This window comes from Littorina saxatilis, linkage group LG13, assembly GCF_037325665.1.
Source record: "Littorina saxatilis isolate snail1 linkage group LG13, US_GU_Lsax_2.0, whole genome shotgun sequence".
Lineage (NCBI taxonomy): Eukaryota > Metazoa > Mollusca > Gastropoda > Littorinimorpha > Littorinidae > Littorina > Littorina saxatilis.
In genome coordinates this window covers 12391729-12411904 of record NC_090257.1, presented here as the reverse complement: position 1 = coordinate 12411904, position 20176 = coordinate 12391729, and the positions used below count along the sequence as shown (strand labels likewise).

Genomic DNA, 20176 nt, shown 5'->3' with positions numbered 1-20176 from the left:
AAAAAGTTACTGTGTTTTCAGGCACAACTAATAGTAATGTGCACATACCCGTTTAATCTGCTCATCTCTATGTTGTGAGCCAGAGGTATGTCCATATGTGTTTTGTGTGTGTGCTTGTGTAAGATTGGCGACTGCTGCTTTTCGTATCAGAAGAACTTTCTTTCACTATTCTACAAGTTGAAACAACCAGAATTCGGTGCCACAACACACAGTGACAGAGAGAGAGAGAGAGAGAGAGAGAGAGAGAGAGAGAGAGAGAGAGAGAGAGAGAATTCCTGATATTTCAAAAGTCTGCACAGTTATGCCTCCACCCAAGGATGCATTTCATTGTTGCATATGACAAGTGCACTTCAAGTGGAAGGGCTTTCAAACACACACAACTCATACACATAAAATACACATCATTACACAGACGGACAGACAGACACACACACTCGGTGTACGTGACACACATAGCAGATTCCTCTCACTCCAACAAACAACAATCAACCAGTTTTGCGCAAAAAGTTTATTTCATTCTTATGCAGGAAACATGCATTGCTTTCAAACACACCCACAAACTCATCCACCAAAACCCACTCACATGCACTTCCACACACACGCACAACATGGGCAAAACAAAGAGCATTGGTGAACACATACTCTATCCTTGTTTCCCGTTATAGTGATGAAAGATGAGTTCTCAAAATAAGAACAATACTTTTTGGGGATTCAGATGGCCATTATGAGTTGAGATTTTTGTGACATTTGCCTTCTTACTTGTTTTGCAAATTTAGGAAATTCCTCAGAAAACAGCCTTTCTAATCAGCATGTTCTGATTTCCAGATGGGAGCTTTCATCTCTGTCCATTGCTAAAGTAGTTTAAGCTATGTATGTGAGACTATGCAGACTATTCCAAACACTGGCAGTGGAAAACAAATAAAATTGAAATAAACATAAAAATTAAACCACTGAAACAGCCGACTGTCACTAAATGAACTTGTCCGTGTTCCAGAAACTGGTGTTGTCTCTGAAAAATACAACACAGAAATGTTATCCAAGGAAGAATATTGAGGAAATATGCAGACAAACCGAAAGAGCGTAATGCAGACCTGGGAACCCGTTTTGCACTTAGTGTTCTCAAAAAAACTTGGTGTATTTTCAGAACAATGAGCGTACTCCACACAGCATATGAAGATCCATGATTAAAGCATGCTTCACACGCGTCCATCACACCATTAATTAAGTTTACCTAAACATTTAAAACAAATGCTTTTTCTCAATGTTTACTGACAACAAGAAGAGCAAACGCTCGATCGAGTCACTTTCGCAGTTCTGAATATTATATGAGGCATCAGATGGACAGGAAGAAATTGCTATTCACAACACAATGAGTCACGTTCACATAAAATTTGAGCCCGGTCACTTTTATAGTTTCCGAGAAAAGCCCAACGTTAAGTTGTGTGTTGCCGAACAGAAAAGGCTAGTTATCTCCCTTGTTTTTCTGATAACGTTCGTAAAAGGCTACAGATGTAAATACTTTGATGTAAAGAATAATCCTACAAAGTTTCAATCACATCCGATGAACTTTGTCAAAGATATAAAATGTCTAATTTTTCCTTTGACGCTGACCTGTGACCTTGAAAAAGGTCAAAGGTCAACGAAACCATCGTTAAAGTGTAGAGGTCATTGGAGGTCATGACTAAACAAAATATGAGCCCGATCGCTTTGATAGTTTCCGAGAAAAGTTTGTCAAAGATATAAAATGTCTAATTTTTCCTTTGACGCTGACCTGTGACCTTGAAAAAGGTCAAAGGTCAACGAAACCATCGTTAAAGTGTAGAGGTCATTGGAGGTCACGACTAAACAAAATATGAGCCCGATCGCTTTGATAGTTTCCGAGAAAAGTCCAACGTTAAGGTGGTGTCTACGGACGGCCGGCCGGACAGACTAACACTGACCGATTACATAGAGTCACTTTTTCTCAAGTGACTCAAAAACTGTGATCATGTGTCAAAATACTGTGAAGAAAAGTAGTCTAGGAATGTTTCTGGCCGTATTTGTTTCCCACTGACCGTACTGATCGTATTCTCGACAATCATGCGTAAAAATACGTCGAAATCGTATGGTTCCCAGGTCTGGTAATGCTCTCACTCTTAGCAATAGAGTGGACCCCCCCCCCCCCCCAATCCTCCATAAATCTGCAAAAATCAGGTCTAAAGGGAGAGGTAGTCTTAAAATCATTACTCAGGTCTTAAAATGGAGGTTCCGCTGTACATGCTTACTCAGGCCTGGGAATGAGTAAAAGTGGTTTGGGCGTACTGACGGGAAAATTTTGCGTTTTAAGCATTTTTAAGGGCACACGGAGGCTCTTTTCTTACACAATTAGAAAAAGACTTTGTCGAATTTACGACGAAAGGTGTATCATTCTCAGGCTTGTTAGTGTTATCCCTCTCAGATAGTGCAAACCATGTAAACATGTGGTTTGACTCAATGATGTGAGCCGCTGTCAGCGTGAGTTCGTCCCCACGTTCGGCGAAAGATTTATTTCTCAGAGTCAACTTTGTGTGCAGACTCTCCTCGGTGTCCGAACACCCCCGTGTGTACATGCAAGCACAAGACCAAGTGCGCACGAAAAAGATCCTGTAATCCATGTCAGAGTTCGGTGGGTTATAGAAACACGAAAATACCCAGCATGCTTCCTCCGAAAACGGCGTATGGCTGCCTAAATGGCGGGGTAAAAAACGGTCATACACGTAAAATTCCACTCGTGCAAAAAACACGAGTGTACGTGGGAGTTTCAGCCCACGAACGCAGAAGAAGAAGAAGAAGACTCAGTGATGTGAAAGTTTGCTGACCACTTCTAGAATAAAGCAATTTCACAATTTACTTTATAGGCATGTCATACATAAATGTTTCCAGGCTACCTGCTATCCTGACAACAACCTCCTGAACAATTGGCCCCAATAACTGATAGTGTGTGTTAATTTTACTGTTATGCTGTTGGTTTGAGGCCGTAATTTAATATTTCAATTTTTTATTTTAAATTTTACCTTTACACAGTTTTACAAAGTTTTCTGGTTTAATCACACACACATTCATCTACACACACACCCACACCCAAGGTTACACGTGTCTTAGATAAATACCATTTTAATGTATTTATTAAAATGGACCAAAAATGTGTTTGTAATCATTGTTATAAAAACAGACACGAAAACACACACTCACACAGTTATTTAGTTGTTTATTTTTTAGTTGTCCGGGGGCAGTCATCCTAGAGAGGCAGTTGTCCAGGGGGCAGTTGTCGAGGCGCAGTTATTCGCGGAGCAGATAGCCTGATACCAGATAAGCAACAATAAGTTACACATTTCTTTTGTGAAACAAAACAGTCCATACAAAACACACAAAAACAAGAGGCGGTCGTCAAGGCTCACGTATTAAAAAAGCAGTCTACCAACCCATTTCATCCCTAATGTAACTAAATGTTGAACTACATGGACATTCATTTGTCTGTTTTTCAGCAAATTGTCCGTTTTGTGTTATATAGACGCGCACAGTTTTTTTTAAGATTTGGTGCATCTACATTAATTTTGCAGTCAAATTGTGATCAGCCACACAACATCAGGCTAAATGTCATATCTAAATCTAATCTAAATCTTGCGTCATTATTTTATGCCCAAGGAACCTTTGGACATCCAATAATAATGGCACTGTACAAAAAGTGTCTGCTCGAATAGCTGTGTCCTTCAAAGGATGGTATGCGAATAGCTAAGTTTTGCGACTCGGATGAGTACATAGACTCACTTTTGCTTCGCATGTGAGTCAAAAAACAATCATATAGGTTTTCGTATCCATGGGAGGTAATCGGAACCGACCAAACAGACTGAGCCAGTAGCACGACATATGTCGTGACAACCAGGTGACAGTATGCGTAAAGTAGCGCGACATATGTCGTGACAACCCGCCTAAGGGTTAATATCATAGCAAATATAACAAGAGGCGAAGCCATCAAGGCTCACGTAAGAAATCGACAAACAGTAACACAAACTCAATCACTCCGTCACACATACACACACACACACACACACACACACACACACACACACACACACAGAAAGAGCATAGGTGAAACTGTGCAAGAAAGCGAGACACTAGATCTAGATCTGTCTGTCTGCATGTAGCCTACTTACAGGACACGACTGCCAACTAGTCTCCGCGCGCTCAAAATAATAATGACCGAGACTTTCAGTACTTCCTTCGCGTGACGTCTAACCCTCTTACGTCATAATGTGACGTCAATGTAATGTGACGTCTTCAAATGTTAGAGTTTCTACCACAGACATACACACACACGCACGCACACACAAACAAACACACACACACACAAACGCACAGACAGACAAAGTTATGATCGCATAGGCTACACTTACGTGAGCCAAAAATTTGCATCCACATTGTTTAATTTCTGAAATATCCTCATTTGTTAGACTTTCTAATGACATTCAACATAACATATGTTGCATGCAATTCATTGGCACATTTAGAGGGAAAAAAAAACGTAAACAAAAAATCAAAGGAGCTTACTTGAGACTGTCTGTGTGTGTCTTGTATTCCATGACTGTATTGGCAGGCAGATGTAGCACCCGTTTCAGTGTGTCGCGTATTCTGGTCGTCGTGGCCTGATCTGATGCAGTTCGGTTCCACAACGCCAGAATGTCATCCTACAACATGAGAAATAAACATTCATTTTTGTGTGAAAAATAACCAAACAAGTAAGAAAAATCTGAAACAAAAAACAAGTCGCGTAAGGCGAAAATACAATATTTAGTCAAGTAGCTGTCGAACTCACAGAATGAAACTGAACGCAATGCCATTTTTCAGCAAGACCGTATACTCGTAGCATCGTCAGTCCACCGCTCATGGCAAAGGCAGTGAAATTGACAAGAAGAGCGGGGTAGTAGTTGCGCTAAGCAGGATAGCACGCTTTTCTGTACCTCTCTTTGTTTTAACTTTCTGAGCGTGTTTTTAATCCAAACATATCATATCTATATGTTTTTGGAATCAGGAACCGACAAGGAATAATATGAAAGTGTTTTTAAATTGATTTCGACAATTTAATTTTGATAATAATTTTTATATATTTAATTTTCAGAGCTTGTTTTTAATCCAAATATAACATATTTATATGTTTTTGGAATCAGAAAATGATGGAGAATAAGATGAACGTAAATTTGGATCGTTTTATAAATTTTTATTTTTTTTTTACAATTTTCAGATTTTTAATGACCAAAGTCATTAATTAATTTTTAAGCCACCAAGCTGAAATGCAATACCGAAGTCCGGGCTTCGTCGAAGATTACTTGACCAAAATTTCAACCAATTTGGTTGAAAAATGAGGGCGTGAGAGTGCCGCCTCAACTTTCACGAAAAGCCGGATATGACGTCATCAAAGACATTTATCAAAAAAATGAAAAAAACGTTCGGGGATTTCATACCCAGGAACTCTCATGTCAAATTTCATAAAGATCGGTCCAGTAGTTTAGTCTGAATCGCTTTACCCACACACACAGACAGACACACGCACATACACCACGACCCTCGTTTTGATTCCCCCTCGATGTTAAAATATTTAGTCAAAACTTGACTAAATATAATCAGGGGTAAAAAGTATGCTGCCCACTTGAGTGTACAAAGCTTATCATGTGACCTTTTGACATGCGAATTAACAGTCTACTTCTTCAAAGTTGTCACCGGTTTACTTGTTGATTTAGTTTAAACAAACAAAAAACAAGTTTTTTCTTGCTTCAAAAGTCAAGATTTGTTGCATCGTATGGAACGAACATTGCACAACATACACGTCAGACTAAACTATTTTCTTTGATCTCTGTTCAGGGGCGCAATTCTTCAAATGCCAATACAACACATGAACGAGTTATTTCCGAACATTGTATATCAATACTTGTTTAAACCAAATTTGGAACATTGTCTACGAACGCTTGTTTAAACCAGACCTAACTGTTGACATACTGACCTGAAACCTGACGGAGACAACAGCCCCACAGATTTCTTCACCGACCATGAACTGCTCCCCCAGCATGGCCAGAATGAGATTCTCCCAGCACCGCGATGCCAGACCTTTCTTCAGACGGATGATCCATTTCCCGCCCATTTTGTTGGCATCATCCTGAAAATGAAGTCAGGATTTTTGTAATGGCTTTTCTCTTTCCCTCTGTTTTTAGGTGTGTGCAGATACACATGCACACTGTATTGTAAAGCTGTTAGGAACACCTTGCTGAAAATTTGTTTTGTTTATTTGCTTATTTGGTGTTTAATGTCGTTTTCAACCACAAAGGTTATATCGCGACGGGGAAAGGTGGAGGGGGGGGGGGGGGGGGGGAGATGGGATAGAGCCACTTGTCAATTGTTCACAAAAGCACTAATCAAAACTTTGCTCCAGGGGCTTGCAACGTAGTACAATGTATTACCTTACTGGGAGAATGCAAGTTTCCAGTACAAAGGACTTAACATACTGCTTGACTAAAATCTTTACAAAAATTGACTATATTCTATACAAGAAACATTTAACAAGGGTAAAAAGAGAAACAGAATCCGTTAGTCGCCTCTTACGACATGCTGTGGAGCATCGGGTAAATTCTTCCCCCTAACCCGCGGGGGTTTTTGCTGAAAATCAAATGTAACTGAACAAGGCAGTGTTTTTCTTGTTAATGTATCCCCCTGTTTAACAGTGACTTAATGAAAGTGAACAAAGGTAAGGCGGCAACTTCTTCTTTGTTCATGGGCTGAAACTCCCAGGATCTTTTCCATGCTTACGTAGTCTTGTGCTTGAAGGTACACACGAATGGGGATAAGGCACTAGCAGATCTGCACATTAGTTGACCTTTGAGATGGGAAAAATCTCCAAACTTAACCCACCAGGCGCGACCGGGATTCGAGCCCCCGACCTTCCGCATGGGAGGCCGGCTACTTATTCACTAAGCCACTGCGCCTGTCTGGTACAGGCAACAAATGCATACACACACATTACTCCTTCCTCAATGCCTACTACTGCACAGTGTCCTGCTGTACAATGATCTGAATAAAAAAATGCTTCGCTTATGTACTACTAAAGCACTAAAGTCAAGTTCTCTACACTACTGCTGTGGAATGTTTAACTTTTTATGTGTAACATGAGAGAGAGAGAGAGAGAGAGAGAGAGAGAGAGAGAGAGAGAGAGAGAGAGAGAGAGAGAGAGAGAGAGAGAGAGCACATAAGTGTGTGTGTGTGTGTGTGCAAACAAACCTCCCACATAGGCCTGTGTGTGTGTGTGTGCAAACAAACCTCCCACATAGGCCTGTGTGTGTGTGTGTGATATAAACAAACCTCCCACATAGGTCTGATGCCCTCTTTAAAGAGATGGTAGTCGCTGTGTCCCATCATGTCACCTGGGTGAGTCATATGGCTGTATGCAGACCAGAACTGTTCTACCTGAAATATGCACAATTTTGTTTGCACCTCGGCCAGAACTGTACTACCTGAAACATGCACACTTTTGTCTGAACCTCGGCTAGAACTGTTCTACCTGAAACATGCACAATTATGTCTGAGCCTTCACGAGAACTGTTCTACCTGAAACATGCACAATTTTGCCTGAGCCTTCAAAAATGATTTTTACGTCACTCGATCAATACAGCAAATAAAATTTCTTATTAAAAAATCAGGAGCTGTACATAAAATCAAATCTGTTCTTATCACTGCGTTATAATACCAAAATGGAAGTTCAAACGACAAAGAAGTGAAACACACAAGGCTAGGCCTTTCTCACTTACTGATGCAAATGAAGCGACGAATTTTAGACTCTGATCGTATGTGGTGTTCTTTGGTGAGCGCCGAGAAAACCAGATGGAGTAGTTGAACTGGAGAGGATGTTCTCCAGGACCTGGTGTCTGTCATCGTACAATAAAATAAATAAATAAATAAATAAACGAATAGCAAGTAAAAACTCCAGCAGTGAGTGCATAATTTAAAGATAACTTAATTAGTACTACTGTCCATGTGAACTACTGGTACTGGTAAATCGCCATAGATGTTTCTGTCCAGGGTTTTATAATAGATGAGCATCCTCTAAGTTCTAACTTGATCACTATCATGAAAGACCTACACAAGGCTACAGCCTGGCAATCCTCTTGCATCGAGTGTTTTAACTTTTAATGTTATTCTTATTCTTAATTAATTTTGTAACTCAGAAATCTATCTCCAATTGCAAAATTAACAGAGCAATTCTTCTTCTTCTTCTTCTGCGTTCGATGTTTACAGAGCAATAAACTAAACCACTCTGCACAAAAAGCAGCCATGCTGTAGAATTTAACTTTCAGTTTGCGTGCAAGTGGACATTATTTATGCTCATATTTTATGTAAAACCAAAATGGATTGATGAATCGATGTACATCATACAGATGATTTTCATGAGTAGGAAGGTAGTTTTGATGCACTGCCTCTGTACTGTAAATGTACACTTTCACAAATTGTGTTTGCATTCATCCGTCACATGAAACAATGGTATGGTAGCACAATATCATTCAGTTTTATTTGCACATGTATGAAAGTTGAAACTGAAATTAGTGAGAAAAAAAATCTGTGCAAACAAAAGTAAAAGTATACAGCAAACTAACCACATGCACACACACACACACACACACACAATGCAAACTCTTTCACACACACATGTATGCACACCTGACCTCCCTCACACACATACTTTTATACAACTAAACTGTCTGCTTTGTCATTTTTGTGATGGTGATCGAGACAACTTACCGGAGCTGGTCTAAATGTGTCATCTTGATCTTCATCTATGTCATCCTCTATTTTCAATCTGCGAAGAACATAATTAATTAATAACATTACTAACACAAAAGATGGCATTTTCAATGTCTTTAGTCACAATTAAGGCAAACAAACAAAAATAGGTGTGGTTACGGTAACATAGCCAAAAAAAATAGGGTAGGAAGGTTAAGGCAATCACTTTTTTTTTAAAACTTTTTTTTCTAATGTGTACAAATTAAACCTACTTGACAGGGAAATAAGTGTGCGACTCGGGCGCTTTTGCTTTCATTGCGTTTTCTGCACTCGTTTTCTTGTGTGTGGTTTTTTTGTTGTTGACAAATGTAATAAAATGTTATAGGGTCGGCCCCTAAAAATAGGGTAGGTGGGGTTACCGTAACCACACCTATTTTTTTTTTTAGGCCTAATGAACCCCAATAACGATACATGTGCCCGCTTTGCCGTCAACATCACGCTTAAGCTGCGGTATCGCTGTGTTGTCAGCTGTTTAATACATGTTCAACCTCCTGCTGGGTAGTCACTATAAGTCAGGTAATAATTAAATGCCTTTGATCAAATTCAAAACGGCATTGCAGTATGAAACAGAACTCACTAGTATACGACAGTCTAGCAAATTGAGTGTGATCTGTTTCCCACCATCGGGGTGCATTCCATAGGAACATTAGGAAAAACACCGACAGGAATTGAAGAAATGATCCCACTTTGGGTTGAATTAGACCCCTCTTCCTAATTTGAGTGAGGTTAAAATTAGACACACAGAATGACATCTGCACCTAAAGAGTATCATAGCTATACACTTAGCACACACTAAAATGTTAAGTTTTGTTTCACATTCATGTAAGCTTGTTCATCGTTGTTGACATGTCATCATGACATGAGGTTTACACTTTAAAATTACAGTGTTGTGATCATTAACTAAGGTAAGGAGCTGAGTGATGCTTCAGTTCAACAGTCCTATTCAGAACTCATCGACAAGTTCCACAACACTCATGCACGACATGCACTCAGCTAGGTAACTTACGCTTCAAATTTGTTGTTCATTGTTTTGTTTAGCAGGTGTGATCTTGTTTAAAGCTGAATTTCATCTAAAATATTTCCCTGCACGATCAAAACACTCTTCTCATCGAGTCATTCCTCCAGCCCAGCCTCCATCTGTTGGATTTGTTACGGCCGTTTCCATTGGCTAAAGTTTGTTATTGTGTCTTTTTACCACTAACCTGTACAAATACAATTTTAGGGTACACTAATTTTTTTAAGAATTCACTGTCTATTTAATATGGTGTTTTTTTTTTGTGGGGATCTCCTCCTTTCCTTTCTTTATCTAATTTACTTATTTCTTCAAACAGAAAGACGTATAATTTATCAGTTTTGAAGATGATAGTTACTACTTGATGTAAACCATGCAAGAGCAAACTGGCAATCTCAAAGTCACATAGAAAATATTGTCCTTTCATTGTTCTTTAAGTTTTCTTGTACTGTGTTTAAAGCTTTGTTAGTCTTTGGTTTGAGAGAAATATGACACTAAGTTTACATGAGACAGATTCCACATAGTTTAAAAATGGAGAATTAATTTACAAATAAGACAAAACTTTCACCCAGATTTGAGTGCAAATGTTCTATTTGCTTCAGAATTTTTTTTTTTTTTTTACACTGACCGTACTGATCATATTCTAGACAATCATGTGTACATAATACGGCAAAATCGTATGGTCTGTGTTACTGTTAGTGTTACTAATTTTGGAACATTCCCCTTAGCAGATGTACACAATCAACGTCAAAGAACATGCAGAACACGCTGATTTTGAGCGAAATTACATCAAAGTGTCTTTAATTCTGCCGTCAAAGAAAGCAAATTGAGAAATTCCATTTGGTAATATCAAAAACGACCCAAAGAACTCTTTTGATCTCCTTTCTGCTTCACCCATAATGTCAGAGGTCAATCAGAAAATGTCAGAAATGTTACGTCACAATGTCTAGCTATCCGTTTAAGGACTTAATGTAAACATACACACGAAAAAGAACGTAAATCGACAAATCTATGTCGTTCGACAAGCTTTTCAGTCAAAACACGAAGTAACTCCACCTGCTATCGGTCATTTTGACACCGGCCACGTGAGGTCTCTTCGCTTTGTTTCCAGTTCGTCCTTTCACTACACGCATCAACACGACTTTTTGTGTTCATGTGCGACAGCTTTTCACACAAATGCGCATTTACAAAAAAGAAAACACCTATCTTTTCGTTCTTATAATTTCCTTCAAATTTCTGTTGTTTTCAAATTTCTATCTGGCCTCGTTGCAACGTGAATCGACAATCTTGTAATAAAGAGATATTTGATTCCGGAAAGTTGTGGTTTTCAGACCATTATTGTACTTCCGGGATTTAGCACAACATGACATCAAAACACAGAAAATGTGACTCATAAATTATGGTCGTAGGTTACTAGCTGAATTAATATCCTGCATGTCCGTTTTTTGCAGGGGTGTTGCGAAACTCGAACATCGCATCATTGCAATCGGGGAATTTGATTTGTCAGGAGAGAAGTTTCAAGTGCGGTCGAGAAAAAAACAAGTTTCTCAGGGCACTTGTTCACACTCAAAGACCCAGTGCGCAGTAGATGTACCAGTGCCAGACAGTTTACTGAAGTGAAAGTAAGCAAGGCTTCGGGAAAACCACGTGCAAAAATGGCACAGAACGAATCAGTGTTGACACAGTCCACTTGCTCAATTTCCGAGGATCAAAGTGAATGTGTAAGGATGCATTTTTTTTCAATTTCAATTTCATGTTGAATGTGTGCTAATGCGCAATTAAGAATAGGATGAGATTGAGATACTATGAGGGTTATAGCCTTAGCATATACATGCATACTTGTATCAACCAGCAACAACTCATTGAGGGACTTCAGAGAGAGAGATTTGATTTGATTTGATCTCTCTGTCTCTCTCTCAACCCTCTCTTTCCGAGTTTCTCTCACTGTATCATTACCTGTTTCCTACCCCACCCCCCAAAACCCTCTGCTTTGTGTACGGCTGGTGGCTTAATATTATTAATAATAACATTGAAAGCATCGCTTTCTCTCACACTCTCTGTCTCTCTGTCTCTCTCTCTCTCTCTCGATCTCTCTCTGACTCCTGAGCTCTCTCTCTCTCTCTCTCTCTCTCTCTCTCTCTCTCTCTCTCTCTCTCTCTCTCTCTCTCTCTCTCTCTCTCTCTTCAAAGAAATGTACATGCTGTTTCTCTTGGAAACAAGTAAATAATTATGTGATAATATAAATATTACATCATTGCTTGATATTCATAATGCATTTTGAAATGTCTTTTTAATTTATTGACATGTTAATTATATATCATTGTATTGTAATTAACTTAACTTCTATTTCTTCTTGTTATTAATCGAGTTACCCTCAATGGGCGAGGGCCGGACGAAAAAAAGCATGTATACTTTGCTTATTCTGTTATCCTCGATAAATAAATAAAGTTCAAAGTTCTCTCTCTCGATCTCTCTCTATCAAGAATGTACACACACACACACACCATTGATCACTGTTGTTGTGTTTTTGTCTTTTCAGGATACAGTCATCACTATTCGAATAGTATTTGCTTCATTTTCTTTGATAGCATGGTGAGTAAGATTCTTTTATAACTGTTTGTAATATATTTGTGAAGCCAGTAGAACTTTACTTACTGTAAAGTTGCTCAAAACTACTCAAAACTTGGTATTTTGCAACTTAATGTACATGTATAGTTACATACATGTATTATGACAGTCTTCACCCTTCTTACCTTTCATAGATTACCGTATGGTTGCATATAATTTTATACATCCTTATTGATAGTAATTCCCAGTACAGTAATTTACAAAATGTTAAACTAATAGGGCATGCCATAGGTTTTGGGAGAAAGAATTAATTTAAAATTTGACAAAACTTGAATTTTTATTCAAATTTAAGAACTGGATTACTCATTTAATAATAAATAATAAATGATTTTTCTAAAGCATACATTTAATTCATAGGGAGACACTGCTGTTAACCCGTGATTTGTAAAAATGTAAACAATTTTACAAATCACGGGGCGCGATTTGTAAAAATGTTTTTACAAATCATTTTCTTGTCATCTCCAAAATCAAGGGACAAAAACGAAATGCCTTGACTTTTGGGGTAGCGCGACTGTTAATTTTAAGATTTTTTATTTAAAAAATTTTTTTTTCATTACTACTACTAGGATGTCCCATCGTTGGGAAATTCCGGTCGCTTCCTCCCAGTGGAAAGCTAGCTGTGACAGAGTCGCACTACCCCAAAGTCAAGGGATCTATTAGTCCCGTTTCGCCGTTATCCCATTTCACCCCCATCCCATTTCGCGACATTTCACAGGCCAAGTGTCATTTTACCACCATATCATGTACCATTAGCTCCACATCCCATTTTGGCGCAATCCTGTTTCGCCATTAGCCCATTTCGCCCCCATCCCATTTTCGCGACATTTCACAGGCCAAGTGTCATTTTACCATCATGTCATGTACCATTAGCTCCACATCCCATTTTGGCGCAATCCTGTTTCGCCATTAGCCCATTTCGCCCCCATCCCATTTTCGCGACATTTCACAGGCCAAGTGTCATTTTACCACCATGTCATGTACCATTACCTCCACATCCCATTTTGGCACAATCCCGTTTCGCCGTTAGCCTATTTCGCCCCTATCCCATTTTTGCGACATTTCACAGGCCAAGTGTCATTTTACCTCCGTGTCATACCACTAGCGCCACATTCCATTTTGTCACCATGCCGTTTTGCCGTCATCCCATTTCGCCGCATGATCCCTATTTCGCGACATTTTGGATTGTGGCAAAAATGGGATTTCGCGTAAACGGAATGTCTTCCTAGTTGAATAACGCAGTATAGTAGCTGCATTTTTTCCGCAAGACCATATACTCGTAGCATCATCTGTCCACCGCTTGTTCTGAGCGAGTTTTTAATCCAAACATATCCGACAAGGAATATGTTTTTAAATCGATTTCGGAAATTTAGTTTTAATCATAATTTTTATATTTTTAATTTTCAAAGCTTGTTTTTAATCCGAATATAACATATTTATATGTTTTTGGAATCAGCAAATAATGACAAATAAGATGAAATTGTTTTTGGATCGTTTTATAACAAAATAATTTTAATTACAATTTTCAGATTTTTAATGACCAAAATTATCAATTAATTTTTAAGCCTCTAAGCTGAAATGCAATACCAAAGTCCGGCCTTCGTCGAACATTGCTTGGCCAAAATGTCAATCAATTTTATTAAAAAATGAGGGTGTGACAGTGCCGCCTCAACTTTTACAAAAAGCCGGATATGACGTCATCAAAGACATTTATCGAAAAAATGAAGAATAAGTCTGGGGATATCATGCCCAGGAACTCTCATGTAAAATTTCATAAAGATCGGTCCAGTAGTTTAGTCTGAATTGCTCTACACACACACATACACATACACCACGGCCCTCGTTTCGATTCCCCCTCTATGTTAAAACATTCAGTCAAAACTTGACTAAATGTAAAAATGGGGCGGCCAATGGGAATCTGGTGTCAAAATGGGATGTCGTGCTATTGTTATGACACGGTAGTAAAATGACGCTTGGCTTGTGAAATGTCGCGACAATGGGATGGGGTCGAAATGGAATGGCGGTGAAACGGCATAAGGCGGCCAAATGGGATATGGTGTCAAAATGGGATGTCGCGCTATTGTTATGACATGCTAGTAAAATGACGCTTGGCTTGTGAAATGTCGCGAAAATGGGATGGGGCAAAAAATGGGACGGCGGCAAAATGGGATTGCACCAAAATGGGATGTGGATCTAAAACCACCCCCACCACTCAGCGTAGAGGCTCTAAACAAGAAAAATTAATAATAATAAAAGGCATGCATTACTTTGTGGAATGCGATATTTTTACATTTTTACAAATCGCGGTTTTAGGTTCGACGTGATTTGTAAAATGTTTTTACAGTTTTACAAATCACGGGTTACACGCGTACGCTACTAAGAGTGATGTACGATCAATTAAAAAAAATCTTTTCAGATGTTAGCACATAGTCATAATTATATGTGGCTTTTGCTTACTTTGAATAACTAATTTTGGAACTGTTAGTATTATTGATACAGGAATTTTTTTTATATATATATTTAAAAGTAATAAAACAGCTTTATTCACTTCGAAGTGAGAGATTAAATATATTGGGGATGTGAACATGTCACCTTAGAAATATTTTCCATTTAATTCATGGACCAGTAAGTTCATCTAGTCTTGCTGTCAAAGTATATAAGTTACTAGATGAATACCCGCTTCGCCGGGTACGGCTGCACCGGGAAGAAGTCGACCCGAATACCCGGCTATGCCGGGTGTACGCCCCGCACGGAGGAAGGGAGATAATCGCGGCTGAAAACACTGGAGAAGATAAGGAAGAGTTACTGGGAATGGATCCAGAGAAAAAAGGCTTTGCCGGCGCACCGCACGGAGGAAGGGAGATAATCGCGGCTGAAAACACTGGAGAAGATAAGGAAGAGTTACTGGGAATGGATCCAGAGAAAAACCAAAATCGGTTCAGCGCTGCGCGCTGAGAGCACGTGTTGAAATATCTCATCGATGAGGTTGTGTCCGGGGTGTAGCTGAATACGGTCTCCAAATTTGAAAAAGATCCACCGAGAACTTTGGGCGTGCATCGCGGACACACACACACACACAGACACACAGACAGACACACACACACACACACACACACACACACACACACACACACACACACACACACACACACACACACACACACACACACACACACACACACACACACACACACACACACACACACACACACACACACAGACACACAGACAGACAGACAGACAGACAGACACAAGTCGTATATATATATATATAGATAACTGTACATGTGTGTAACATTTTCCCAGAAAATGACACTTTTGATTTGATTCACTTTCAGCTTGTTCATGATTGTTGTGATCTGGCTGTTCCGGAAGTTTGTAGTTTTTGCACAGGTAAGTCTCGCTAACTTTTCAAATTTGTTTCTGAAAATATTTTACTCATTGATGAAATAAAACATGTGCAAAACAGAACACTGCTCAGTTGATAATAGTTTTACTTGTATAATTGTTGATGTTATATATTTAAACTTAAAGAACTGAAATATCAAATATTTTGGCTGTGTACGATCAATCATCTGATTGGCAAAAAAATGTCGCATTCAAAATGAAAAGTAAATGAACTGGAGGAATAGATGGATTCGGGAAATAACTCTGTTGGATTAATTTGTATGGGTTGTGGGAGAGTTAATTTTCATTAGTACTTTCTTCACATAAACTATGTATACTTTTAGTTTCCCGGCACGAAGGCCTTTTACAAATTTTTTACTGCATTAGCAGTATTTACAAACTGGATTAATGATTAAAAATGTGAGGGAATCTGTAGAAGCCCAGTGTTGATTTGCATAATTACATAATTATATAAACGGTTTACTTTTAATTTTCTAGGCATGAACAACTTTTTCAGATTTTTGAAAGATTTTTGTTTATCTTTTAAAGTGTAAGCGGTACTGCTCAGTGAAAAATACTCAGTTATTCAGTACTTTATTTTTAGATCTGTGTCATTGATTGTTTCAGCGCTTGATCCTCTACCTGAGTATTGGGGCGTTCTGTGACAGCATTGCATACCTCATGGTAAGTCATTATCATCATTCTTGTCATTGTTAACATCAACATCATTGTCATCAGGCATGATCATCATCATCAGTGGTCATCATTATCAAGCAAAACCATAAATCAAAGTCTTCAAGGGACTATGTCATCACAAGCAAAAAGTTCTGATCATTATGATCAGCATCAGCGTCACTAATCATCGTCGAATTGACAAATACATGTAATCTGATGTTTTTGTATTTACAGAGCAGCTCAATAGAAGATGGACCACTGTGTGACTTTCAGGCTTGGTGGTTGACTTACTTTGGTAAGTAAATGCTCTCTAAATGTGTGTGTGTCTTAGACAAGTTAGAGCGTGTGTGTGTTTGTGAGCATGTGCTTTTGAGTGCGAGTGTGATTTTTTGGGGAATACGTATGTTGGTATGTGTGTGTGTGGATGTATTTTTGAGACAACAAACCTACATGGGTTTCCACACAAATGCTTGCATAACCGTCAACAATTAGATCTTCCAGTGTCACAGCTTTATGCTAAAACACAACTTCAATAAATTAACACAGTCAAACCTGTCTATCAAACAACCACCCAAAGTGGTTGTTCATATATAGTTGTGGTCGTAATAACTAATATGCAAAGGTGAATCATATTAAATGTTGCCTGGGATCTTTGGGGTGGTCGTAATCAGGGTAGCTAGCAAGGTGGTAGTAATTGAAAGATGGTCACCAGGGCAGGTTTAGCTGTATGCGTAGAACTAGAACTAATGATGATTGTCAAGTGGCCTGGTTGTAATTGTATTCTCATCCCCCGCGGGTTAGGGGGAAGAATTTACCCGATGCTCCCCAGCATGTCGTAAGAGGCATCTAACGGATTCTGTTTCTCCTTTTACCCTTGTTAAGTGTTTCTTGTATAGAATATAGTCAATGTTTGTAAAGATTTTAGTCAAGCAGTATGTAAGAAATGTTAAGTCCTTTGTACTGGAAACTTGCATTCTCCCAGTAAGGTAATATATTGTACTACATTGCAAGCCCCTGGAGCAATTTTTTGATTAGTGCTTTTGTGAACAAGAAACAATTAACAAGTGGCTCTATCCCATCTCCCCCCTTTCCCCGTCGCGATATAACCTTGAACGGTTGAAAACGACGTTAAACACCAAATAAAGAAAGAAAGAAAGAATTGTATTTTCTCGCTTTTCCTCATATTTTCAGACTGGACGGTGTTGCTGTGGGTGTCCTGTCTGACCTTCAACCTCTACATGAATGTCATCCAGACCAGAACCACTGAGCAGTGGGAAAAGTGAGTATGAATTTACTCTATGCTGCTGGCACGTTCAGCTATGCTTTACTGCTAATTTTGACCAAAGACTCTTGGCTGCTTGGTAAGTTGCTGTAATTGTAGCATCAAAGAAAAGGTTCTATTTTAATGTACTTATTTTAATGGACAAGGAAGTGTTGTTATTTTTATTGTTACATGTATTCTACAGAGGTTATGAACTGAACATCTGAAAGAAGAAGGTCTTTAAAAAGGAGGAAGTCTTAAATCGGGGGGGGGGGGGGGGGGGGGGGAGTTCCACTGTAGCGCTCACACCCTTGGAAGATGTAACGCTGCTGACGTGGCAGAGTTGAAACAAAAAATTTTAAACGCTTGACTCGCTTATCGTAAGGAGATATCAATCAATCAATCAATATGAAGCTTATATAGCGCGTATTCCATGGGTACAGTTCTAAGCGCTTGTCGAAGAGTTGTCAACACAGGACTAACAAAGAAACTAACATCTACAGACGGACACGAACCCTATCACACACTAGCAAACCCTGATAAACATACAACAAACAACTGGAGACATTGAGAGTATAGACTGAAACCGACGGGCGAGGTGGTAAGACGTCGGCCTCTTTATCGGAAGGTCGAGGGTTCGAATCCGGGCCGCAAGCACAAGACCAAGTGCGCACGGAAAACATCCTGTAATCCATGTCAGAGTTCGGTGGGTTATAGAAACACAAAAATTCCCAGCATGCTTCCTCCGAAAGCGGCGTATGGCTGCCTAAATGGCGGGGTAAAAACGATCATACACGTAAAATTCCACTCATGCAAAAAAACGAGTGTACGTACGTGGGAGTTTCAGCCCACGAACGCAGAAGAAGAAGTAGAGGTTACATGCCGAGTCTCAGTGATTATTAAAAATAATGGTCGAAGTTAGCGGATCATGAAAAATGCGAGCTTCAGCGAGCTTTTTCATGACCGCGAACGTCGAACTGAGACCATTATTTTTAATAATCACTGAGACGAGGTGTGTAACCTCTTTATTCCTCCTTTCTTCAGTTATTCAAAGAAAACAAGAGTTCTTGTGCGAAAGTTTGATCGAATCCGAATCACTCAACCAGTCAACCTGCGCAGGCGATGGATTAATGCGCGGTTGTATAGTTCCGTGCAAATCATTCCATTCTGTTAACACTTCTTGTCAGTTTCCCTGTTTTGGACTAAAATCAAGTACACAGATATGCTGTTATTCTGCTGTGGCGGTAAAGGCAGATATTGTGTGTTCTTTTTATGTTTTAGTATCGCTTAGGATAATGTTCTTTCGTCAAATGGGACTAGCAGACGAACATTTGCACCCGTATTCCAACGTTAATTACTGTATGAAGTTCAGTTTTCTGGGGAAAATAGTGTATGAAACCCCTTTATGTTGTTTAAATTGATGAGATGTGTGCATTTGGTTGCGTGTGATCTGTTTATAAAATGAAATATTGTTGAAAACTGACCGTCGGATTGCAGTCAGTGTTGTCGTAGAAACTGAGTGAAAAGAAGGGGAACTACTCTTGTCGCTAGACAAAGTATGAGTTACTTACCTTGGGAATTTGCTTGTGATGAAGGTTTGTGCACGGCAGATCTAGATTCAGAAAACAACCGCACTCATGGATTTTATATGGAGATTCATGTGTTCAGGTCTGCAGTTGTTAATTTAAATGCGGTATGTTTGTATTGTTTGCTTCAGAAATATATACTTCGTACATTAGAGCGTTCGGAACTTTTCAGTCGCAAAAGTAGTACCGAAACAGAACAGCTTCTCAACCCATTGCACTATCGAGGATTCAGGTTGTTGCTGGCTCGTTATTTGTTTGGTTGCTGGGTCATTATCGAAAAATAACTAGCTCTGCAAGTTTACAGAGGTAAAGAAGCAGAGGGGGGAATAAGAAGACTGAAACCCCCCTTTTAAGACCTCAAAAAAACTGAGAAAATGGAGTCTTCAAAAGGAGGGAGTCTTAAAATGGGGGTAATTTTACAGAGGTTTATGAACAGAAATTCTGAGAAAACAAGGTCTTAAAAAGGAGGGAGTCTTAAATTGGGGAGGGGGGGGGTTTAAAAGGGGGGTTCCACTGTATAAAGCTCAGGAAGACAGACGCAGAAGAATGACATTGTTAGACTCTTTGTTTTCGTTGGGTACCATGTAACTGTATTATATAATGTTGGACTCTTGTTTTCAGGGGGTACCATGCCGTCTGCTGGGGAGTGCCGTTGATCATGTCAACGCTTCCGTTCATTGGCGACCATTATGGCCCTGCTGGAGTGTGGTGGTAAGACTTTTCTTTGATTTTTTTGTTTTGAGAACAGTGGAACCCGCTTTAAAAAGGAGGGTGTCTTCAAATGAAGGTAAA

The 20176-nt window shown here is 39.2% G+C and overlaps 2 protein-coding genes across 5 annotated transcripts in view; one reads left to right on the top strand and one right to left on the bottom strand.

Moving 5' to 3' along the window:
* Positions 1-490: 490 nt before the first annotated feature.
* Positions 491-11040, bottom strand: LOC138983626 (eukaryotic translation initiation factor 4E type 2-like). 3 transcript variants are annotated; one of them, XM_070356905.1, is made up of 8 exons: positions 10907-11034; positions 8797-8854; positions 7809-7925; positions 7363-7467; positions 6014-6166; positions 4567-4703; positions 3211-3317; positions 491-1009 (listed from the first exon to the last, which is right to left on the bottom strand). In XM_070356905.1, exons 1-7 carry the CDS (start codon positions 10981-10983, stop codon positions 3257-3259), a joined length of 708 nt encoding a protein of 235 aa, XP_070213006.1. In that variant the 5' UTR covers positions 10984-11034; the 3' UTR covers positions 491-1009; positions 3211-3256. The 3 variants fall into 3 exon arrangements, with proteins under 3 accessions (XP_070213006.1, XP_070213009.1, XP_070213007.1); XM_070356908.1 differs by lacking the exon at positions 10907-11034 and adding an exon at positions 9845-10005; XM_070356906.1 differs by lacking the exon at positions 3211-3317 and having other exon boundaries at positions 10907-11040.
* A 155-nt stretch (positions 11041-11195) lies between these two features.
* LOC138983625 (uncharacterized) overlaps positions 11196-20176 on the top strand; it is a 42468-nt gene continuing 33487 nt past the window's right edge. For both annotated transcript variants that reach the window (XM_070356903.1, XM_070356904.1), the window contains exons 1-7: positions 11196-11571; positions 12390-12442; positions 15814-15868; positions 16490-16546; positions 16772-16832; positions 17729-17816; positions 20006-20095. In XM_070356903.1, coding sequence (XP_070213004.1) covers positions 11506-11571; positions 12390-12442; positions 15814-15868; positions 16490-16546; positions 16772-16832; positions 17729-17816; positions 20006-20095 — 470 coding nt within the window. In that variant the 5' untranslated portion in view covers positions 11196-11505. The remainder of the gene's footprint in view (positions 11572-12389; positions 12443-15813; positions 15869-16489; positions 16547-16771; positions 16833-17728; positions 17817-20005; positions 20096-20176) is intronic.

Excerpts from the sequence above, each read along its gene's own strand:
- LOC138983626 (XM_070356905.1), bottom strand. The coding sequence starts at position 10,983 with ATGCGTGTAGTGAAAGGACGAACTGGAAACAAAGCGAAGAGACCTCAC. Across the intron at positions 7,926-8,796 it reads ACACATTTAGACCAGCTCCG|ACACCAGGTCCTGGAGAACA; the intron begins GTAAGTTGTCTC and ends GTACGATGACAG. Across the intron at positions 7,468-7,808 it reads TCGTCGCTTCATTTGCATCA|GTAGAACAGTTCTGGTCTGC; the intron begins GTAAGTGAGAAA and ends TGCATATTTCAG.